The sequence below is a fragment of the Abramis brama genome, assembly GCF_963993115.1.
Source record: "Abramis brama genome assembly, chromosome: 15".
Classification (NCBI taxonomy): domain Eukaryota; kingdom Metazoa; phylum Chordata; class Actinopteri; order Cypriniformes; family Leuciscidae; genus Abramis; species Abramis brama.
In genome coordinates, this window is record NC_139977.1 from 23,842,750 (window position 1) to 23,855,055 (window position 12,306).

At 37.3% G+C, this 12,306-nt stretch overlaps 1 protein-coding gene across 6 annotated transcripts in view; it reads left to right on the plus strand.

Moving 5' to 3' along the window:
• Positions 1 to 12,306, plus strand: part of unc5da (unc-5 netrin receptor Da) — a 235,298-nt gene that overhangs the window by 207,631 nt on the left and 15,361 nt on the right. For all 6 annotated transcript variants that reach the window (XM_084137700.1, XM_084137696.1, XM_084137701.1 and 3 more), the window contains exons 11-13: positions 527 to 611; positions 8,587 to 8,758; positions 11,481 to 11,708. In XM_084137700.1, coding sequence (XP_083993826.1) covers positions 527 to 611; positions 8,587 to 8,758; positions 11,481 to 11,708 — 485 coding nt within the window. The remainder of the gene's footprint in view (positions 1 to 526; positions 612 to 8,586; positions 8,759 to 11,480; positions 11,709 to 12,306) is intronic.

Below are 12,306 nucleotides of genomic sequence, written 5' to 3' on the forward strand. Positions count from 1 at the left end.
GTCACATGCTGTAAAGAGTCTTGACAGGCTGGCAGAAAGTGTGCGAGAAAGGTTAGAGGCTAGTGCATCTGTTGAAGTGTGCTGGAGTTCTCGCTCAGCCTTTTTAAGACCTTTACAGCCGAATAGTGACTCTAACAACTCTACAGGCACATTGTCACTTCACAAGGTGTGTGCTCGTGTGTGTTGTACACAGTCTCTCGTAAGGGAGGTTTTGAATTGATTTTTAAGACGACATGTTGTCATGCACGAGTCCCACAAGACAAATGTTCTGCTGTTTCACGATTCCAGGCTTGCATCAAACTATTCATCCAACTGAAAGGGCTTCTGGGAAATTAAGGGTGTTTCCAAAAGAGGAACTTTGTTCTAGTTTAGCATCCAAGTCCCATTCCATCATGCTGTTGGATCTTATAAATTGTTTGGTTTTGTGTGTGTGTGTGTGTGTGTGTGTGTGTGTGTGTGTGTGTGTGTGTGTGTGTGTGTGTGTGTGTGTGTGTGTGTGTGTTTTGCTACTCTTATCTTTTGCCAGGTGTGAGTTTGCTGGTGCCTCATGGTGCGATTGAAGAGGACACAACCTGGGAACTGTACATGAGTATTACCCAGCAGGTCTCCAGGTAATATATCCAGGATACTGACGCACAAAATCAAGACTGTATTCAACTCGCTCTTGTGCTTTGTTCCAAAACTTAGAAAACTGCCTATACGGAAAGATAATTTTGAAGCATAATAGGCCCGATGCTAAGACTTAATTATGCTGTCTTGTAAGACAACTCATTTTTGGCAAATTCTAAGACTATTTGTGGAGATTTGCAACAAATTTAGTGAAATACACCCAAGATGGCAGCTAAATCCTTATTAATCATTTAATACTGAAAGGTATCAATAAAATTATTAAAAACTAATTATTTTACCCAAACCAATGGCTGTAAAGGCCCCAATATGCTTCAAACAAAATCAAAGAACAAACTGTTGTGACATTATTTTGAACAAAACCAGGCCAAAACGAAGTCCGTTTGGAGATTGTTTCTGGAGTTCAAACTTTGTTTGAACTCCAGAGTAAACTTTCCAGGAAAAGTTTGCTCTGGCTGGTGAACAACTTCAAACTACCATTGGTCCGTACCGATGACGTAATAGGTAGGTGTGCTCTGAGGCTCCGCCTTTTTTGATGTGGAAATCTTCTCTGGTTCATTTCTTCTGTTCAGCTGGTCGAGGTCAGACATGAGTAAAAACATGAGCACACTAGACAGCTGCTTTATAGAAGAAATTTAAGTTGTAATTCTATTAGAAAGTGACACTAGCCAAGTTTCCATCCACTTTTTGCGCTGTTTTGTTATCGACAACGTGAATATGCTCACCAGCATCCAAAACACAACATGATGATGTTATCAGTAGGGCATTTTTCTTTTTATTCCCATCTCTGTAGCTCAATTTTCCTTTCTTACCTTCAGTCTCGCTCCCTTAGCTTTAGTTACTGCAGCAGGCCTGTGTATTGAAGGTGCATAAAAAGGTGTACTTTCATAGCGTTAGTATGCTGGGCCTGTGTGCGAGAGTGGTTAAACACATCCAAGTTCAGCAGGTTATCTGCCAGCTGTGCCATCCTGTCGCAACAAGGGGAAAAAAGATGGTGACTGAAACAATGGCACTGTACTCGACCTGAGACCAGCACTGTAGACATCACACTACGGTGTAAGCATGATACATCAATGCTTCTCCACCTTTTTGACTCCAAGGCCACCCATTGTTCACAATAACATTCGAAAGCCCCCTGGCTATTTTAATCTTTTTTATTTTAAACATTGGGCATTATAATTACAATTTAAATGATTTTATTTTTTGGATTACAGACATTTTTGGAACTGAATGTTCTTCAGAGAACCCACTGTTTTTAATGAATGAATTTACATGGCTCTTTTGGTTGTTCATGATTTACAGAATAAAGATTAAGGAAATTTTTTTAAGGAATTCACAATTTCTACCTGATAAAATATTTTAGAGCTAGTCACATGTATATTAATTAGAAAAAGCTTTTAAGATTTTATTAGTTTACATGACATTTCCATGTATAGAAATTACACTTTTAACATTAAGTAAAGTCATATACAGTATCTATATACTGTCTGGAACTTTCAAAGGAAACATACAGTTGTTGAGTTGTCCATTAGATATGAAAGGATGATAATTTATATTAGAATTATTTACACAGTATTTCATGTTTTCATATCTCAAACTTCTATTCTGTGTTTGCAAGCTGACACATTTTGTCAAGTACAGTGAACTTCAACAGATATCCCCTGCTGAGTGTTTAGGGAGATGTGAACACTGTGTAGGGATGCTTTAAATGTAGCGCAGCTTGTATTTCCAGTGAGGAAATCTCCCAGAATGTCACTTGCTTTGTTCTGTTGAGCTGCTTAACTCTGGGATTAACCCTCCAAAAATTATAAGCAAACTTCAACGACCAGGGATTTCAAACTAAAGTTGCACAACTCACTATAATGTCACCTCGACTCAGACAGAAGACGCTTTCTCTTCGCTCCCAATCATCGGTCGCAGTCGTAGGCTTGCTGGGATTGATAGAGATCAAAGGTCATGAGTGTTCAGAGACTCTTCAGAGCTCAAAGATGAAAACCTCAATCTCAGCAAGTTCGCAGATGAAGGTACCTGCTAGCGTCCGATAAGCTCAGAGCTGTTTGCTTCCCCGTCTCCCGTCCGACGCGCCAACACCACCGCCGCGCAGCTCTCCGTCAGTCAGATGCTAGCTGCTCAGCCCAACTGTCAGTCAAAGCCTATCTTTTGACAGTTGTGGTGAGTGGCAGGGAGAAATTCAATCCACAACACTGCAATCTGACCACAAAGCATCTACAGAAAGTGGAGGGAGGGGGTTTAGAAGAAGAGAGTGGCAGAAATCAATCTGCAGAACCTCCTAAATTTAGCCGCACGATCTCCAGAGTCCTCATAACAGCGGCTATAGAGAGCAGAGTCATGAAAAAGGATCAATCAGAGGCTCTTTTTATTTGTTCACAGTGATAGGATTGAGTTTGCTCAGACCTCTGAGTTATTTGCAGAGCTTAAAGCTCTTCTGTACCCTTCCCTGTGGATTCACCTGGACATCACACGGAACGTTTTGTATTACTAGGAAATGATTCACACTGTGTTAATGAAAGCAGACTTGTTTTTTTTTTTTTATCCTGGCGGATATTAAACTTGTAAATCAATAGGTGATGTATCTCCTTGTTATTAGCGCTGTATCTCAGGCTCCTTACATTTGATGAACCATGGGAAATGAATAATGGCTGGAACCATGCATGCTAGCTAGCAGTCACTTTTGACAGGGCTAGACTGCACTATTTAATGGTTGTTACACTGACAGGAATTTACAGCAACAAAGAAATTGGCAACAGTAGGCATGTCCAAGTCTTTGACAGCATTAAAATTGTATGCAAATAAACAGCTGACTTGCTGTTTAGTGTAGACATGATGCAAAAGTCCACATAGAGGGGAAAAATAATAATAATAAAATGTTTTTGTTGCTTAATTTTTTTGTGGAAACCATAACAAAAGTTAGTAAAATAAAAAAAGAGAGAGAGATTATTCACTTTAGAGAAAAATTAATGCTTCAATTCTTCAAGGATGCACTAAATGTATCAAAAAGTGATATTTATTTCATATAAATGCTGTTCTTTTGAAAATTCTATTCATCAAAGGATCCTGATGAAAACGTATTAAACTGTTTTCAACATTGATAATAAGAACCGTTATTAATAATTGTGCCCCAACAATAATTAATAACTGAGCAACAATTCTGCATATTAGAATGATTTCTGTAGGGCCATGTGACACTAAATAATGGCTGCTGGAAATAAATGGCATTTTAAAACTTCTTACATCTTACATTTAAATTATTCCACAATATTTGATAGGTAGTGTACGGCAATTAATGCACTTAATCATTGATTGTTCAACTTTGATGATACGATATACTGTATTATATGCTTGCTGACATTTTCATAAAAATATTCTCCTTGTTTTTTAGCTGCAAGGAAACGCATTCCTTGTCAGAATGGAACGAGCAGCAATATTTTCAAAAGTTTACCATTATAAATAACATTTTGGGCATCTAGCTGTATGAATGCCTTCAAGGGACCAGCAATACAGCCTGATGGGTTACACATTATTTCCATGGTCTACTTTAGACATTCTATAAGTAACTACATGTCAACTAGGCTGTTAGTAGAATAAGTTGACCTGTAGCTGCAAAGATACTGACAGTCAGTAGAATGTCTGTTGGGGGACAATGAAAATGAAGTGTTAGCAGATATTAAGCAGACAGTCTACTAATACTCCAATGACTGCTAGTTGACAGTTGTTGCAAAGTTACTAGTAGAATGTCTAAAGTGGACCATCAAAATAAAGTGTTACTGCCTGATGACCTCCCATGTCAAAATTCCCGTAAGTGTGAACAGGGTTTTATAGTCAAATACTTCACTTCTCTTAGACACTGTGATCTAAAAGGGATAATTGTTCATATTGATCAGGCCATAATGCCTGTGGCACAAAATGTAATGAAGACACTTGTTGAGGTGGTTTCCTCAGGGAGCCGTTTTGGTTTCAATTCTCTAGGCTTGTGTCTGTACGAGGAGGAAAAAGGAGAAAACTTAAGAATCACAATCAGAGGCGTTGTGGCTCACTTGGTGCTTTAGATGAGATAGGCTTAACATATAACCAAAGGACAAACAAATGCTTTTTAGCAAGTTACATGTTAATTTTGTAAGTATAAGACATGCTAGTGTAGTGATGAACTAGACACAGGCAAAATATATTATTTTCTTTTTAGTAAAGTAAGCAAGTAATTTTAATACAACTGAACTTGCCAGATGCATTTTCATTATATGGAAGCAAGTAGCTTTAAAAAACAACAACTAATGGTTTGATTAGTTGTCTTTGTCTTCCACAGGGAAAAGTAATATGAGTTGGGATAGATGATGACTGGATTTTTATCTGCAAATGTGAATGGATTGACCAAATTTACAGAGTGATTTATTATAGTTTTAATTAATATTTTATTTTTATGTTTTCCATTTTCATTTGAACATTTTAGTAATTGAGTTGTTTATAAAGTAAATTTAGTAAGTCTATATAGCTTTTTATTTTAGTTAATTTAGTACATTAAGTTAAACTAAATGAAAATGAGAAATGTTGTCTTGGCAACTAGCTGAAATAAAACAAGTTTAAGGTTAAATTATTTTTATTTGAGTTAATGTGTGTTGTATACTAACCCTGCTGCCAAAGCACTTTAGAGAAGAGTAGGTCTCCACATCATTTTAATTAATAACTATGTTATTTGTTTGAAAAGCATGCAGGTGTCATCCACAGATTCAATCAATATGGATGCCCCTTCAACTGTTTTTCATTTGTTTACCGCTGTTCCTGATATTTCAGCCAACATTAAACATTTTGTTCCATTTGATATGCGTTTTATGTGCCTGAATGCTTTTCTAGTGTTTGCTGGAGTTTCATTAAACGACTGTAAATGTCAGGTAACGCTCTCTCTCCTCTCCAGAATGGCAAAACAAGCTTAGCTGCTTCATCAGCGTTAATTGCTTTTATTTCAGACACAAAAGAGTTTGGATGCAATGCCAATAAATGGAGGAAGTTGGGAGGAAACAGGTAATTATTCAATATAAATAAATCAACATGTAAACAAACAGTGCAGATGGAGTGAGACAGCGATTAGAAGGTTGTTAAGTGACTGGCCTGTTGGTACGACACAGTGTCGAACACTGTAATTGGACGGCTGTCTCAGCCTGTCACCTGCTTAGAATGAAAAATAAATTGTAAAATAAACACTTACGTTCCCGTATGTTCATCAGAAGCATCATTACTAGCGAGCTGTTGTCAAAATCCATTACCTTAAAGAGGTAATATTAAAATTCATTCCTCATTTACTCACCCTCATGTTGTTCCAGAACTTTCTTCTGTAGAACAAATGAGTGTTTTTGTCCATACAGTGGAAGTCAATGGTTACTAAAACTATTTGGTTACCAGTATTCTTCAAAATATCTTATTTTGGGCATTTAAGTGTTGAACTTCGGCCTGTTTGTGCTTTAAATATAAGTGATTATAACAACTGCTTATTGAGAAAAGCTAAGCTATTATTCTAAGCAATTAGGACATTGGATTTTTTGGTGACACTTAAGTGTAGGGTCCGATTCTCACTATTAACTCGTTGCATATTAACATGCATATTACTAGGATATTGGCTGTTTATTAGTACTTATAAAGCACATATTAATGCTTTATTCTGCATGACCATATTCTACATCCCTTAATCCTACCCAATATCTAAACTTAACTTCCTTACAAATTATTAATAAGTAGTAATTAGGAGTTTTCTGAAGCAAACGTCAAATTAGACCCTAATCTATAGTGTGACCGGATTTTTATTTTTTATTTTTTTTATTTATTTTTTTTCTCCGACAATAAAACTGGTAAAAATGTCCTAACATGGAGATTTGGGCTAGTTACAATGTAACAAACACCCAAGCAAAACTATTGAGAACACCTTAGCATCATGGTTTCACATGGACAAACACCACTCAGTGTTAAAATATAGTTTGAATCTCTGCACAGAGTAATGAATGGTAAATCATCCTGGTTCTGTTGACAGCAGGTGTCTGGTTCATGTAATCTGCTGTGTCAGTGTGTTTTCCATGGCGCCACCCAGGCTAGTGTGAACTCCCCCTGCTGTAGATGAGTAATCCTTGTTGAGGATCCACAGCAGTCATATCGATCGACGCTAACACGTCCAAACTGTCTCAATATGTCACCAGGCTCCTCAGAAGGCACTTCAAACAACACCATCGACCAGTGAACTCACACACACACACACACACACACACACACACACTTACTGATCTCCACACCCGATCAAGTCCAACTGCCCTCTGGAATCACTTCAACCAGCACAAAGTACAATATATCTGTATTAGCGCTGAGTTTGCAGGCTAATCTGTTGTGTTTGTGTTTGCATGGAGAGCTGTGTGGCTATTTGACATGTTTCCATTAACAAATCTGCTTGTATTTCTAGCTAATGTTTGTTTGTGGTGTGATCGCAGTAGCTCGCCCTCGTGTTTATTAACCAAACGAAATCCATTTATTTAAACGTTGGCATCTTCTGGTGGAATCGATACTGTTATTTTGACACTATAGCACATATTGAGCGAGGATTTCCCATGAGCATTTCACACAAGTTGTTCTCTTGATCTGTATTTTATTTTAATAGTGGACAGGAAGTTTCAATTTAGGGAAAACGTTTTAGAAAAATTAAAATGAATTCACCGGTAGTTTCAATGCTTTAATGCATACCATTATTATGGGGTGAAATAATTTCTAAATTATTATGTTCACACAGTGCACATAAGAGTAATAATTGATAATTCACAGTGATAATTCATAATAATTATCATATTTCACCAAGTGCAACATGTTCCTGGATCAACATCTTTGTTGATCCTGGAACACCATTCCAATCAACGAATCACATTTGAGGGACATGTTTACAGTTTGTCAAGTTTAGGCTTACAACCAGGGTTAGGTGCTTCAACATCAGTATTATTTAGCTATTAGTTCTCTTTGATTTTAGGGATAAGTAGGTTTAGAGGTATGACTAAATTTTAGGACAGGAATGTTGTTCCAGGATCAACAAAATATGCCTTATTTAGCAAAATCATGGGAATGTGCACATAAACATTGTTTATTATAGGCGCTTTAAATGCTGAAGCTGGATTCTGATTGACTGTTAATGTTTATCGTTCATCAGCTGCCAAAAATAATAATAATCTGAATGTGATTTCAACAGTGTCATTCCTCGTGTTATGGCTGTCATGTGGACTTATTAAAACGTATTACGTATAGTTATCATTATAGTTGACATACTTGAGTGTGAATGGCGCTGAACTGACCTTACGCTAAGTCCTGCCTTAACAACTGTTGCTGACCTCTAGTTTAATCTCTTTTCTATTGGAAAGCAGTGTTTGAAATGTTTAATATGTTTTAGGGAGACTATCCAAAAATATGATTTAATGTTGTTCACAGGTCACTTAAAAGTACCCAGAGAGGACACAAACATTTTTTTTCCACATCTTGAAATAAATGTCACAATTGATTCCAGCTCACGTACTGTAAAGGATATTATCCAACCAATTTTAAAACCTTATGAGCACATTTTATTGCAAATCATGCTGAAATCTCTAGTTCACTCCTATGGGATCTTTCGTAACGCTTGTAAGAGTTAGCAGCTGTAACCAAGGGGGGCGGAGCTTAGCAAAACGTCAATTCCAACCTTTTAGTGTTTTTTTTGTTTATTTGTCAGTGTGTGTGTGTTTCCATCTGATCTCTAGTGCCAATTAAGTAGAATCAGAAGCATTACCTTTTACATTTATTCATTTAGCAGATGCTTTAATCCAAAGTAACTTACAAATGAGGGAAAAAACACAGTGGTAAATCATTAGGAACCAACAGTATTAGCATAGCCACAATACAATTTTTTTTAACAATATCAGTTAATCTCTCTTTCTGTCTCTTTACCTGCAGTGCTTTGTCTGATGAAGGTCAGGAGATACTTTTGAGTCCTGAGGTAACATACGGCCCTCCTGGCCTGACCCTTTCCTGCCCTGTTGCCTTGACGATAGCCCACTGTGCAGATGTGAGTTCAGAAGACTGGAATATCAAGCTTAAGAAACAAACCCAGGACAACAACTGGGAGGTAAGGCTGACATAAGAATAGTATCTTTGTTAAACCTTTCAAGTTAGTCTTTAACCAACGTGCTGGATAGGGAAGCCTTGAATGAGTGCAGATCAAACTCTGAATCATGTAGTTTAATGCGAAACAGCAGTGTGTTCTGCTGGCAATTATAAGAACTGAAGTGTTATTCTGAAGTTAAAATGCTGAAGGTCACCATGTGACAGAATCAATAGATATGCCCTCTTCATCGTAGACTGATGTTCCTACATTGAGTGCACTTTAAGAGCATCTCTCTGTGTTTCCCGTATTAACACAGTCCTTTCCCTTTGATACTTTGCTGTTATTTATAAGAGCGGATTCATACTGCTCTTACATGTTGAAAGAACTTCATCAAAGTTGAGCTGGAGCTCACTGACACAAGCCGACCCTGGAGAAACCATCTCTGTTTGTATTAGTGTAGTGTTGCAAGTGTGTGTGTGCGACCTGACATTTCAGCAGACTATAATCAAACGCAGACTCTCTAATTCAAAGACACATCACAATACCAATCAACTCCTTTTCTTTCGGTGCAATCGAGTCATTTTGACGCTGTGTTAAAGACGCGGAGACCTTTGACAGTTGTTTGAAATAATAAGCTTTTTCAAGCAGGCATAATGCGAGAGCATGTGATAGGCGGGTAGAGAGTAATATCCCTGCAGAATTGAGAATAACACCTTTTTTTGTGCATTTTACTGTGTGTGTGTGTGTGAGAGAGAAAGCACACTTTAATGTGCACCCACTGATTTGTGGGTAATAGGCAATGGTTTCTGTGCGATGGTGTGTTTAGACATGAAATATCAAGCTTTCCGCCGTCACAAATGGTTCGGGTCGCTTCAGGGGGCAAAGTTATGCTTAGCTTCAGCTATATTCAGCCGGTGAAATGGAGACCCTGGACTCAGAGTTCCTGCTGGCCGCTACACACCCACTGTTCCTGACATTCAAATACCAGATGCATATAATAATAATCAAGCTGTGCTTCCATCTGCAGAGCTATAAAGAAAAGGGATGCATAATTTCAGCTAAAGATCTTCACCTTTCTCTAACATGTGTATGCACGTTTATGCTGACTGAGGATTTTATAAAGTGAAGCGGCCTGTGAAAAGCCTCAGGGTTGCCAAAAGTAAGTAGCTGTCAGTGCTTATGACAACGAGGCCTACTTTGCATTAAAAGCAATTGAACCATGTTCTAGAAAAGAAAAACAGTCGATCAGCATGGATATTCTTGGATGTTTCTATTAATCATACTTGTACTATAAACATTACAGCTTATCGTACTTTAGTACTTAAGTGAAGGTAAACAATTATGTTTGTTTTCAAGATGGGGAAGGCTATTCAAAAACAATAATTCTAACACTAATTGAAATCAGATGTTCTAAAACATTTAATTAACAAATAAATACATATAACAGGTTACACACCATCTGGTGGTTTTCATGGATTTTCACCAAAGAAATCTAAGGAAGTTTAATTGTAGTTCATTGATTTAGTGCAGATTTTATATTGCAGTATTTTTCCTGTAAATGATTATATTAATAATGTATTACCATTTAATTGAATAAATTGTAATTTATTAAAATAATAAAATATAAATTAAACAAAATACTAAAATAAATATAAAATGATAAAACCATATATTTAAATGTATAATTAATTACAATTTTTCATATTTTTTCCCCCAAAGATATACATTTCCATTCACTTTTTGCTACTTTTATTACTTTTTTAAAAGTGGCAAAATGTTTCTACTCAGCCACAGTCACAAGCATTTTGTCATGCATTGTCAGAATTAAAAGTGTTATAAATATGGAAAAAGTGAAAGTTTAAAGTTTTAGTGCCAGATTTACCAACCGCTTACACCCTCTTTTTGGCGTTAAAAAAATACTGTCAGGATTTACTAACAGGGTTGGACAGGGTGCTGACCTTATTGCATATGCATTTCTCTTTCAGACGCAAAATTTATGGGAGGAGAGTCTTTAAATGAATCATGCAAGGTGATTTGCTTAGGTTTGCGCTAGTCAATTTACTGGTATTTGCGCCATTATGTAACGCCCCAAAAAAGCATGTCTTAAACCAGACGCTAATTTGCGCTGCTCTTGGTAGATTGCATTGGTCTTTATGGAAATGATCCGGCTGCGTCTGTGTTCTTTAGTTTGTGCGTCGTCAGTAGATCACGTGCAGAACTTTCCACTCCCATCTGCACTTTTTTGGAATTGCGCTCTCACGCTAATTTGCCCGGTTTAGTATATCTGGCCCTTAAAACAGGTTTTGATAGATTTGTGACATCATCAGTCATCACTGTTGTCCCCAATAGCAAAACCGGATGTATTTTATTTTGATGAAGTATCCCTTTAGATTTTAAATAATCCCTTTAGACATTCTGTTGACTATAAGAAACATTGCTCTTGCATGTCAACTCGCTCTCATTAGAGTATTAGCTCAGTATTAATAGACTGTTGGGGAAGGGTTAGTAGAATAAGGTGCAAAGTTACTTATAGTCAGTAGAATGTCTGTTGATGGACCATCACTTAAGTGTTAGCAGATATTAAGCAGACAGTCTACCAATACTCTAATGAGAGTTTGTTGACATGTAGGTGAAACATCAAAATAAAGTGTTAATCGCAGTCGATGTTGTGTAAGAATCTTACATATGACTCATCAACAGTTGGATTTTGACTGTGAGTACTGTATATGTGTGTTTCTGACAGGAGGTGATGACTGTGGAAGAGGAGAGCACTTCTTGTTACTGCCTGTTGGACACTCAGTGCTGCCACCTGTTGGTGGAGAGGCCGGGGTGTTACGCATTAGTGGGAGAGGCCCTCACACAGGCGGCTGGGAAGAGACTCCGACTGGCTGTGTTTGGAAACATGGAGCCCAACTTCCTCAACTACAGTATTCGAGTGTACTGCGTCGATGATATGCCCCATGCCTTTCAGGTGTGTAAAGAATTTTAAGTTTGTTTGTGTGTGTACATTATTGATAACCACATATGTTGTCTCAGATCCTGACCCGCTAGCTAAGCCCAAAGTATACTTTGGTTTTTTGTACGCTCACATTTGTACCCAAACTGGTTTTACTATTTATAGGTATGTGTTTGGGTAAAATTAACATTTTTGTTTTATTCTATAAAGTACTGACAACATTTCTCCCAAATTCCAAATATAAATATTGTCATTTAGAGCATTTATTTGCAACTGGTCAGAATAACAAAAAAGATGCAGTGTTGTCAAACCTCGAAGAATTGAAAGAAAATAAGTTCATATTCATTTTTAAACAACACAATACTAATGTTTTAACTTAGTAAGAGTTCAGAAATCAATATTTGGTGGAATAACCCTGATTTTCAATCACAGCTTTCATGCGTCTTGGCATGCTCTCCACCAGTCTTTCACATTGATGTTGGGTGACTTTATGCCACTCCTGGTGCAAAAATTCAAGCAGCTCGGCTTTGTTTGATGGCTTGCGACCATCCATCTTCCTCCTTATCACATTCCAGAGGTTTTCAATGGGGTTCAGGACAGGTCTGGAGATTGG